Below are 13,050 nucleotides of genomic sequence, written 5' to 3'. Positions count from 1 at the left end.
GAGAACTAAAGACAAAGGAATGATTATAGTGGGACGTTCCTAGCGCTTTTGCGCCCACTGGTGGTTTTTAGTTTTTTATATTTAATCTTATATGTATCTTTTCTTTTTGGGGATTTTGAGTGTGGTTGTATTGTGTGAGTTGGGCTTTCTTTTAGGCCCACTCATACAACCTATTTGTATTTTTTCCCATTTAATATATTGTGTGCAAATTATAAAGGAATTAAGTTGATGTGTCAAACTTTAAGATTATGGGAGAGGGTAATTGATCATAGGTTAAGACGTATTACAAAGATTTCTTATAATCAATTTGGATTTATGCCAGGCACGTCTACTATGAAAATTATATATTTATTGAGAGGTTAGATAGAGAAGTTTAGAGATAATAAGAAGGATCTGCATTTGATTTTTATTGATTTAGAAAAAGCTTACCATAAGGCTCCAAGAGATATCCTTTGGAGAGTTCTTGATAAGAAAGGTGTTGATATGACTTATATTCAAGTCATTAAAATAGAGTTGTTACTTATGTTCGAACTGAAGGAGGATTGACTAATTATTTTCCATTGGATTACATCAGGAATCGGCTTTAATCCCATATCCTTTTGCTTTAGTTATGGATGGTCTTACTGGACATTTACAGGAGGATATACCTTGGCGTATGCTTTTAGCTGATGACATTCTTCTCGTGGATAAGGATAGAGAAAAAGACCTGGAAAAACTTGAATTATGGAGGTCTACATTAGAGTCTAAAGGCCTTCATTTGGGTAGAACTAAAACTGAATACATGGAATGTAATTTTAGTAGTAGTAGCTCTAGTGACAGAAGTATAACTTTGGGGGATCAAATTATTAAAAGGTGAGAACGATTTAGATATCTCGGGTCTGTTATTTAAAGCGATGGTGATATGGATGAGGATGTTAATAGTAGAATTCAAGTTGATTGGTTGAAGAGGAGGAATGGTTCGGGCCTTTTGTGTGATACAAAAGTACCGCTTAAACTGAAAGGAAAATCTTATAAGAAAGTGGTGAGACATGTGATGCTCTATGGCGCAGAATGTTGGTCTTTAAAAGAGAAACATAAGACAAAGTTAAGTGTTGCTGAGATGAGAATGCTTAGGTGGATGAGTGGCTTGACACTTAGAGACAAAATGCGAGATGAATATATCTGTGATAGGGTTGGTGTAGCTCCAGTGGCGGTCAAGATTAGAGAGTCGTTTTAGATGGTTTGGTCACATTAAACGTCCTTAGATGGTTTGGTCATATTAAACGTCGACCATTAGATGATCCGATTAGGAGAGTAGATGTTTTAAATTCGACTTGTGTTAAGAAAGGCAGAGGTAGACCTAGGAAGACTTGGGCTTATTGTATTAAAAATGATCTTAATTTAATAGAACTAAATGAAAATATGACACTAAATAGAACGCAATGGAGAAAAAGGATTCATGTAGCCGACCTCATGTAGTGGGATTAAGGCTTTGTTATTGTTGTTGTTGTTGTGGTATGTGTGTGTGTGTATTTAAAAAAAAAAACCCAAGGGCTAAATATTAGAAGGAATGGTACAAAATAGATTGGATGAGTGGGCCTAAGTAAAAACCCAAAGCACCCGCTATACAACACACACCAAAATTTTCAAAAAAGTACATGTATACCCAAAACCATAATACTATAATCTCTAATTCAAAATCTCTAGACATAGCAAAATTCACAAGCCATTTGGAAGTAATAGTTGGATCAGTGAGGGCTATATATGCCAAACAGATGAAGAAAATAGTTGTTAAGATCTTCAAACTCTAATAGGGAGTCTTCTTCCAACGCAAAATTCACAATTCGTTTCAGTTGGGTCACCCCCCAAATGCGTGTGTAGGCTGGCCAAAAGACGACATCGCAGAACCAAAACAGATGGAAGATAAACTTGTTGCACCAAGGACTGGACGAAAGGGAAAACGAAAAGCTAGAGTAATTGATCTACCAAAAAAAGGACCCGTGAAAACCCTTTACACAGGTAATAGGAGCATTAGTGCGATAAAATGTACCCTTACTTCTTACCTCTGGTTCTAGGTAGGGAGTTTGCTAACAAATGGTTAAGTTTTATGTCATTACCCGAAGCAACTAAGGTATCAACCATTAAGTTATTGAGTTTTAGTAGATTTTTATTCTTCTTCCTAGATGTGTAAACCTTTCCATTGTCATCCGAAGACTGCCTGAACTGATCAATGTATTGATCCAAAAATTGTCTAGCAGTTGTAGGCTGTTGCACAACAAGATCTCATTGTGTCTGATTGGCATTAAAAACTTGTTTAATTTGATCAGATGGTAGGGCTGTAGTAGAAAGCTCACCTAGGATATATATATATATATATATATATATATTTGGGGGAAAGAGCAGTGGTGACTCCCTACGTGTTACGTTAATATAAAAAAAGAGTACAGAGAAGGGGGGGAGGATCCCCGTCTAAGAAATCCAAAAATAACACACCCCTAGGGGTTCCTCTCCCCGCATTACAACTCACACAAAAAATTGTCCCAAAAATTACAGGTATACCCAAAAAACCATATAACCAAAAATAAGTAAACCTGTGAACGTGTAAGACTTGGTAAGCCAAAAAGAAAACATGTACAAAAGGCGTCTTCATAAAAGAATAGTCCTCCATCAGCGTTATCCCAAAATGCCATCCAACACAAAATCGTGAGATGAAATCTGCAAATGGAAAGTGCAAACCCGAAACAGGAAAACCGAAAACCTGTCATCCAGAATGCCAATAAACAAGAAGAATTAAAATCGGACATAAAGCAGGTTTAAATTGTCTCCAATGATGAGTCTTTTAAGATGAGCAAGAGGGTGAATCCCAACGTGACAAACCTCCCAAGCACCTTTGGCAAGTCAGTCAGCTGGTGAGTTGTCCTCTCAATGAATGAAACTCCAATTTACATCTAGATGCTTCTCAGCCATTACATTCATGATACATTTAAAAGTGCATAAAGTATCCCACATGGGTGGAGAAATACCCAATAGAGTATCAAAGAGCAATTTAGAATTCATTTCCACCTCTAATTTATGAAAATTGAAAACACTAGCCACCGTTAAAGCCAGAAATACCCCCCAGCATTCTGTTGTCAAAGGGTTATCAGCCGCAACAGGGGAGTAGAAAACGCAGAAACATCTATCTTCAAAATCCCTAAAGATTCCCCCAACCGCAACATAATCTGGATGCCAACAGCCATCCACATTTAATTTAACATAATTTGGTGGGGGAGGAGTCCACCTAACAAGCCGAGGAGGCTTTAAAACGGTAACATCAGTGGAAACAGCTCTTAAGACTTTGTTATAATAGGCAATCACATATGCAACCGTCATAGAAACTGGGTGGGGGGGGGGGAAGTATGGTATTTAAAACTATTTCTTGCATTCCAAAGAAACCAAAGAACCAATAAAGGTAGGGGAAACCCCCCTTTACTATCATCAAAATCTTTCCAACGCCATAGATAATTGCTTAAAGAGCCTCTATGCATCCACGAAAAACCAAAATAAGAAGCAATCATATCCCAAACTTTTAAGGAAAAGGCACATTCGAAAAAAAATGTGTCTTGTGTCTTCCTCCTCCATTTTGCACATACTACATCTGGAGGCCATTTTTAAACCTTTAAGCTTGAGAATATCATCAATAGGAATTAAAAATGTGAGATAACGCCAAAAGAAAAAGGAGATAGAGGGAGTAAACAATTTATGCCAAATCCACTTCCCCCAAAACCAATCACGATGTGAGTATGTATTTTTTTTGTCATAATAATGTGAGATATTACATATAACATTTTTTGTCATAATAACATTAAAACATGTTCATGAAAAAAGGATGTTTTTCACTTTAAAAAAATTAGTATGTATTTTTATGTACTATATAAATAAATATTAAATTTAAAATGTTAGATGTGTTAATATATAAGATTTGCATTGTATGTATGTAATTTAATTTTATTTTATATTTCTGAAAAATCAACTTAGCACGCGACATAGGAGCATTGCGCCATGCACCATTGACCATGCATGGTAAAAATAGCGTGCGCCATCTTATGCACTATGTCGTGCCATGTAAATCGCATCAAGGCCAGCCGCATCGTACCATTTAGCACCATTGACATATATGAATAATAGATTGCTTCTTTTATAATTAGTTGGCACCAATAGTTGAAATGGGGATGGCTAAGGGTGACCCTCACCCTTACTAAATTTGCAATGACCCTTTTTGTATCTATAAATAATATCAAAGCTTCATACAAGCCTCTTAGAAGCTATGCATGGAAGCCTTTTACAATATCTTCATGAACGGTTAGAGTGCATAACTTCATATTGTGAGTGTCATATATAAATACGCTCTAACATAGCCAATTGGTTGCATATGCAATGAACGACAAAGAAATCAAAATGATATATATTGTACATTAACATATGTAGAATATCAAGATGATCAAAATATTCAAGCTAGTAGAGGTCTAACTATAAAAACCCAGCAAAAGGTCAGTCATATCAAAATACTCGAACAAGGTGAGTATGAATTATAGGAGCCTAACTTAAAAACCAAGCAAGAGCTCAGAAAATAAGAAATTTACATATTCTAAAGTTTCAATTTTAGATATTGTATTTAATAATTTTTGTAGTTTTATGTTACCTCTGGAAAAAATCTTAACTTGCTACTTCATAGACTTTTATAATGGTGAGTGAATTAATGCATATGGTTGTCATATTCCTCCATTAGTGGCCACATTTCCATCCAAAAAATTTTCTTTTTTTGAGTAATAGTAATTGAAGAGTCATTATAACATCAATCTATAGTGATAATATTTATTAATAAAAATTTAAATTAAACGTTACAAAAATTTGGAAAAAATTATTCTCTTATTAATCAGGGCTTGGTCGCTAGCCATTGATCTAATTTTGTTAGAAAGATTCGTAATCTCCTTGCTAATTCTCCTCACAATCTCACTTCAAACCTCTCCTACATCTTAGTCATCTCCTAAGATCAAGCATCATCAACCCAAGCCATTAAAATAATTTTTACTCCATCTAGCTCTCAGCCTAGACTAGGTTCACCCATATCTAGTCTTTTTCTTCATTCTCTCACAAGCCCTTAAACCTCTTGAAACTCCAACAAAAGCTTTGGATCACAACAACATATCCTAAGCTGGCCTTGCACAATCACATTCCATCATTTCTCCACTTTTAAACTCATTCCTAATAAATTTAAACAAAATTAGCCCAAAAATTAAGAATAATTGATCCAGTCTTTATTTCCCATCATCATACCACCCAAAAGGCCACCCCATACTATCATTAAATCCATATCACACTTCCTCATCATAAGCCAACAATTCAAAAGCATCTTCAACCATCATTTCTCCACTCTTAAACTCATTCCTAATAAATTTAAACAAAATTAGCCCAAAAATTAAGGACAATTGATCAAGTCTTTATTTTCCATCATCATACCACCCAAAAGGCCACCCCATACTATCATTAAATCCATATCACACTTCCTCATCATAAGCCAACAATTCACAAGCATCTTCAACCATTACTACACATCTAAAGCCTCTAACCATCATTAACTTTAGTACCACAACAAAGCCTAATAGGTTCTCAAAAAAGCAAAACTAGTCAGAACTATTTTAAAATAAAAGGAGCCCTATTTGTGTTTGATTTGCATTTATTTTAATTAATCCAAAATATTTGAGATAAATTAATTACTTTTTTATGATAGTATAACTTCGTATAAAAAAATTAAGTCCATTAAATAGATTGGTTGCAAGTCTATCATGAATGCCAAACATACCAATTAGATAACTCTCACCATAAAACTTAGCCTATCTTGTTTTGTGTGAACTTATAATTAGCCTTTTAATGAAGTGAAAACCTAAGTGAGATGGTGCTCAGCTCATAAAATAGCCTCAACACTGATGCAAAATTAATTTTAAATGATAATCGTCAAGGATAAATCTAGAAGACTGTTTTAAATAACTTATGCTAACTTGCTTTCTTAAAAAACAAAAGAGTAGGGCTTAACAATTTAAAAATTTCTTTGCTCTAAAATTACATACATAACGACGCATGTGCGTGAAGTTTTTTATTATTTGCAAACAAATAGAATTCTATGAAAAAAATATCTAAACTATAAAATGGAAGACTTGAGATATAAGCGGTGTAACACCCCCACCTCAATTGAAAGTTACCGTAGCCTAAAAATCACTTTGATTACATGTTTATATTTTATTTTTTCTTTTTCTTATCTTAAACCATTTCCCTCTCATCAACCTTTCTACACATCATTTTCCAAAAAATAATCAAATTCAAAATAGCCAGGCACCCAAATCAGTTTCCATATACCAAGTTGAAAACTTACAATGAGAGATGCATTAGAAATTAGGATTCATAACAAAGTTATGAAAATTAGAAAATGATTAAATAAAAGTAATGCCTAAATGAAATAATTAAAAAGATGCAAGCCTTTATAGCTCACCTACAAAACAATACAATTACAAACCCACCTCATAAATACACATAAGAGCATAAAACTCATCGAATTGAAATCAAAAGTGCAAAGCTATAATTTATTATCATACGATCCCCTATTGAGAGTGGCAGTGATGTTTCTGATCGTAATACGTGTGAGCCTATTGTATCTAGATTTTAAAAAGAAACAATAAATTAAAGCAAAAGTATGTTGAAAGAATAAACCATAATAATTCTACCAAGAAATATAAGAAGATAGTTATGTGTTGGTTCACATTAGACCTGAGGGACATAAATCCACTAAATTCAAGAAAATACAATCTGCTAGTTCTTGTGAACCAATCAAAATGATTAAAAAAATTGGAAATAATGCATACCAAATTGATATGTTTATCAACATGCTTATCAATATAACTTTTAATAGTGACAACACCTTATCATATGATGTAGTTAGTCAACCTAAAATATTCCATAGAACAATTCAGCAAAATACAATGCCCACAACTGCATACTCTCATAGATAACTTTCATGGAAGTAGAGTCACATCATTACTGAAGAAATTCATATAGACTTATAGTTAGTTGTAGATTGCAGGTATCTAGATAGATCGAAAACCAAACCCCAACTATGGATATTTGGATTACAAGAGTAAATTTAGACAAACTTACAATTCAGCTTGTAGAGGATTACTTGAATTTCAACTCCAAGGAGCAAAATTTAAAGGGGCTTTTACATACAAAGCACCCAAACTTTTCATATTTACATATCTCATACCAAAGCTTTCATAATTACAAGCATCATATGAAAAGTAGCACTCATTATCAGCTTTTAATAGTTAAATCCATCCTTTCGTCCATAGGTAAAGTGCTATTTGTGTAAAAATGAAACTATAGGTGTGAGATAGGTAAATTCATAAGAATTGGATGCTATGTATGTAATTTTCCCAAATTTAAATTGAGTCTGGAGGTGTTGATGTAGAACAGCAAGATGATCAAAATAATCAAGATAAGAGAGACCCAATTACAAGAATCGAAGTAAGAGCCCAAGCATATCATGCAGCTCAAACTAAAAGATACCAATTATAAAGCCAAAGAACAAGCCTAAGCAAGAACAAAAGTATGAAAAACAATTTGCATTTTAAAATTTTAAAGTTTAGAACTTGTACTTAATCATTTTTGCACTTTTATTTTAATTTAGGACAAGGTTTTTGGCCGCCATTTGATGAATTTTTGAAATGCTGAATAACTTGATGCATTGCACATTACGTCATTAATAGCTCTCTTTCCTTCCAAAAAGTTCATTCCATTTGAGTAATGATAGCCTAAGAGTTTTTATCAACCCTAACATAGTGTTGATAAGTACTAAAATCTTTCAATCTAAATAATATAAAAATTTGGAGTGAAGTATTCTCTAGTTGCTTGAAGCTTGACGGTCCTCCATTCACCTTTCTTGGGAAAAGATAAATTATCACTTTATGCTTGCTATTCTCCTCAAAACATCTCCAACATCTTCCCCTGCATCTTAGACATCTAAGACTACTCATCAGTCAAAGCTATCAAAATAATTTTAACCAAAGCCATCAAAATAATTTTAAAAACCTATTAGAAGGTCTCAGCCTAGACTAGGTTTACCCTAATTTTATTTCCTCTCCTTTCAGACTCACTTAAGCCCTTTGTAACTCCACCAAATCAGAAATACTCCAAATCAGAAATACATATCCTAAGCTAGCCCTCAACAATCATTCCCATTATTTGGCAGCCTTAAATCCATTCCTAAAAAACATAAATCAAATCAGCCCAAAGGACGTTCAACTAAGCTACTCTAAGAGCATGTCTGGGGTGGCTAAAACTTTTTGTAAGGTATTTATAGAAATGTTATGGGGAAAGCAACTTTTTAGAATACTGTTGTGGGTATTATAAATAGTTTATTTGTCCAAAAAGTCAGCAGCTTGCCATCATATTTTAATAGAATCGGTTGCAAAAAACAACTTTCCACCACAAAAAAAAAATTTTAAAAAGTGCCAAGAAATCAAATCCCCAACTAGAGTTATGGTGGCGGTGTAAAACGCAACAAAGATAGAAATTTATCCCAAACATACCCTAAATTTTCCCACCTCTATACAACCCAACAGATCACCCCTTACACCATCAACAGTAAATCACATCTCCACATCATAAGCCAATAATTCATAGCCATCTCTAAGCATTACTTCACTTATAAAGCCTCCCATTACTATTATTAGCAAAAAAGGGGCAAAAATATGAACAAATGCAATTATAAACCCTCAAAATATAGAATATGAAACTATAAATATGCATTTAAAAAATTTGAGATAATGAGTAGAGTAAAAAATATTGAACCAATTCTTTCAATAAATAAACAAATTATATCACTAAATTAAGCAAATTGCTTAGAGGTAAGCCAAATAAAGTTATAATGGAGTTGAAATATTGTGAGAATAGAGAAGTAATAAAGCCAAAACAATAAATGAAAGATTAATTAAGGAATTAAAGAATAAGTGGCAATCATTGTTTCTACTTTGTGCTCTATTCATGCATTATTCATGTATGAGATGTGTTCAATAAATGTCCACATATTCTTTAAAAGAAAATTGATGCATGCTAAATGGCCTACACAACATGGTTCCTTGTCAAATATTTGTATGCATGTGCAAGAAAATCATACTGTTTGTGCTTGCTAGTTCAATATTAAGTTGGATAATTGTCAAATAAAGTGAACAAACAAAGAAAAATGTGTGAAATCATTAAAACTGTTGAGAGAATAAATATGCCACTGAAATCTACCCTATTAAGAAAATTAGCACATCAATAAACTAACAAACTCATGTATTTGCATGACAAAATCAACATATTGGAGATTTGACCGGGGAGGGGCTCTTAGTTTTTATATAGAAAAAAAATATATGTCGAGTGAAAATTTTCTCCCTAAGCCTTTCACCATCTTTAGCTATAAATGTACATGCTTTAGCTAAATTACTTGAAATTAAACAAACTGGTTTACTTACCATCTCCTTTAAGCTTAGGCAACGCAGGAGGCGCAGCTTCTTTTGCAAACGAACGAACTATTGCTAAACGCTCATGTGGCATTACAATAGGAACAACTGATAACTGTCAATAAAAATAGAAGGGCTAGTTTATAAATGTAGAGTAATATTAAAAAGAAAACTTTCTACTGTGCTTTATACAAGTAGATCAAGCATGTAAGTACAAAGTGGTGGCATACAAAAAGCGTCTATTAAACTACAATCACATTCGTAAAGTGTGAAGATCTTCATACATAAGCATATTAGTAAAAAAGATAAAACATGTGGAAAAACAAATTAAAAAAAATCCCAATTTTGATGATGCTTATGAGCTTTTGAGGATTTGTAGGCTGCTAAAGGAGAAGAGAGAGTATAGATAGAAGTATGAGAGAGCGGAAGAGAGATGAGGAGGGAGAGGGAGGGAGGGAGGGAGGGAGGGAGGGAGCACATAACAAAAAAGGAGAAAGTGAAGAAAGAGAGAGAGAGAGAGAGAGAGAGAGAGAGGGAGCACATAACAAAAAAGGAGAAAGTGAAGAAGACTTAAGCTTCCATTTTTCTATTTAAAAATCTTTAAAAGTTGCATATCATCCTAAGACACCCTTTCTATAAAAGAGAAACCACGATGCAAACAAAAAAACACTTAATGCTAATAAAGCAACATAAATTAAATCCTTTTTATACATTTTTGCACGAAACATAAATAAAGCATCTTAAAAATAGATAAACGGTGCAGGTTTGTAAGAAAAATAATGGATGACTGAGATGATCTTGTATCATTTCATATAATCCAAGAGAAACTCTTCTCCGAGGTGTTGAAAGTTGGAAGCTATGGTAGTCGCAGAGGCACAACATGAAAATGGGAACTGCTTAAGGTAGCAGCAAAAGAAAATTGTATGCCTGCAGAAGTATCTAGTGGCTTTGACTGAAAGCATCGATAGTTATCACACCATTATGTATAAAGAGTAATATAAACTAGAAACGCGTGATGGTATATCAATGAGAAATGGGGTTAAAAAAAAGACAACGTGAACAGGAACTGGGATAGAGTAGGCATTAATACAATAAGTTCTGGAAAATCTCCATCTCAACATGCCAGAGAACAACAATAACTGAAGTACCACGTGATCAATGTGAACATCATGTATCTCTTACAGAGGATCAACATCAACAATTAAAATAGATTCAATAGGAGGCACCATCTCACGCTGCAGCTCAATCGCTGGGTCAAAGTCCAGAATGTAATCTAAATCAGACTTTGAATATGGTAATTGAAAATGGTCTTAGTGATCACATTCATCATTAGATATTAGCTCATCATCATAGTCAGCATCAATCAATCTAATCCAAAGAGCAAATGTATCCAAAAAAATGAATTCTGAAGTTTCTAGTTTAATCCTAAGCACAAAATCAAGATCAATCTCAATAGCATGAAAACCCGTGAATAGTGGAGAAGATGTCTTTAAAAGATAACAGTAAATAATATATGTGCATACATTGAGTCTACCACCATAAATTAGATGTTTGTTAGTCACTTGATGAGATATAAGAGTTGATTGATAGAGGTGATTCGGCATAGGATGATTATCATAATAGCAATGAAAGTGTGCGAATTTTTCCTGATGTGTTATATCATGATCATGCCATCAATGATGAGAAGATGTATTGTTATCATGATATCAATAATAAGATTATGCATGATCAGTATGATATAATCCATAATAACTGTAATATGAATGACTACTCCATCCAGTAATATGAAGGGCAGCAATCATAAGTATTGTGATAGGAAGTGCATGATCTTTTCTACATGTATCATAACATCAATAAAACCCTAGACGGCACTATAATTCATTACATAAATATATATTTCATGTTCATCTTCAATATAGCCCTCTAAAGAAAAACATATATAAGATGAAAACCCTTCCAAATTCAAATTCTAGACATCCAATACCAGTCAATACAACCTGAGATCAGCACTCAAAGCTCACAGTTAACAGTAAGGACCCAGTAAGCTTATGGTTGGAAGTGCTCATCATGCAGACATCCGGTTTTAAAATATCATTCAACGTACAATCAAGTATAAATTGCGCTTAGGCCAAGGTATAAGAACAATGACCAGTCCAATCACTATAATATATTTTTAGTGAAATGTATATAACATCAAATCTACACTTGGAGGAATGTGTCAAGATTTTAATCATCAATGACAGAAGGAAGGAAGAAAAAACCATCCAAAGCCAAAACTTTGATTCATTTTTTGAATTCAGGCCTAATTGGGTGCCGTTTTAACAACCCGCTATGCCAAAATTTTGATTCATTCTTTGAATTCAGGCCTCGTTGGTGCCGTTCTAACGACCTACTGTGCCGCAAGGGAAAACTTATTCCAACGATTTGAGCTTAGCAGACAACACGGTTGAGAAGGTAGGGCGAACGCAATCATAATTATCAAATCACAACTCATTATAAGACGTTATTGGTGGCGGCTAAGTGAACCGAACCCTATAATTAAAACCTTACTATACAAACTCGATGCAGAATCGATCAGGGAAATCCAACCAACATTTGCCCAAACCTTCAATCCAGTGCTTGCTTGAAAATTAAAATTATTTCGATCCAGATTGAAAATAAAAATAGATTACAGAATCCAAAGGATCAAGATTGCACGATATCGTTGGTTGAGATACGAAATTAAAACCAAAACCCTATTTCTCGTGCAAAGAAGATTAAGAGATTGTATAAAGTGATATCATGTCTATCATCCTAAGCTCCGCTATACCTGTCGGGATCGCGAGAGGAGGCGAGAAGCCAAAGCCATGGCTGGAGATCTTCTCTCGGTTCGCTCGAGACTGCGGGTTCCGACTCAACGCAAGCCTTCTTACCTAAATACTTAATATTACAATCACTCTTGCAGAAAAGAACTACCACTGCCATAAATGGATCTTTAAAATCCTCCTCAAACAACATATGTTCATTTAAGATTCAAATCATATCTAAATAAACTTGATCTAAGACTTATTCAAATTGGGTTTGAACTAGATTAAAATATGGTTAAAGACCTTTCCAAATAAAGTTCGGGCTATAAATAAAAATTGACCCTTGTTGAAATATGACTAAACAAGATGTAAATATAATTCACCTACAACAAATAAACAAAAAAAACGTATTCCAATAACTTGAACTCGGTTGACAACACCGTCGAAAAGGTAGGGTGAACGCAATCATACTTATCATATCATTATAAGAAAGGTAAAATAGAGTGTGGTCGTTGGGCAATAACCCAACATAAGGCAATCTATTGTCTATAGCACTATCAATTTAAGCGGTTAACATAGCAATAAGTAATTTTGAAGCTATAATATAATAAAGTGTAGATACATTTACAGCAATATGTAATTTGAGAAATTAAGATTGGATTAATGAAATAAGTAATACACATGTTGGAACATAATTTGTCTGTGAGAATACTATATAGGCAAGAGCATTTGTGAACTCATGACGTGAGAGG

At 33.8% G+C, this 13,050-nt stretch overlaps 1 protein-coding gene across 1 annotated transcript in view; it reads right to left on the bottom strand.

Annotated features, from left to right (window-relative positions):
* LOC110022779 (probable ATP synthase 24 kDa subunit, mitochondrial) overlaps positions 1–12,453 on the bottom strand; it is a 42,834-nt gene extending 30,381 nt beyond the window's left edge. The window contains exons 1-2 of the mRNA XM_020721923.1: positions 12,322–12,453; positions 9,525–9,627 (exon numbers count right to left, since the gene is read on the bottom strand). Of these exons, the coding sequence (XP_020577582.1) occupies positions 9,525–9,627; positions 12,322–12,360 (142 nt within the window). The 5' untranslated portion in view covers positions 12,361–12,453. The remainder of the gene's footprint in view (positions 1–9,524; positions 9,628–12,321) is intronic.
* Positions 12,454–13,050: the final 597 nt, after the last annotated feature.

The sequence above is a fragment of the Phalaenopsis equestris genome, unplaced genomic scaffold, assembly GCF_001263595.1.
Source record: "Phalaenopsis equestris unplaced genomic scaffold, ASM126359v1 Scaffold000002, whole genome shotgun sequence".
Lineage (NCBI taxonomy): Eukaryota > Viridiplantae > Streptophyta > Magnoliopsida > Asparagales > Orchidaceae > Phalaenopsis > Phalaenopsis equestris.
Note: the sequence above shows the minus strand (reverse complement) of the source record. Positions and strands in the feature narration are given on the sequence as shown.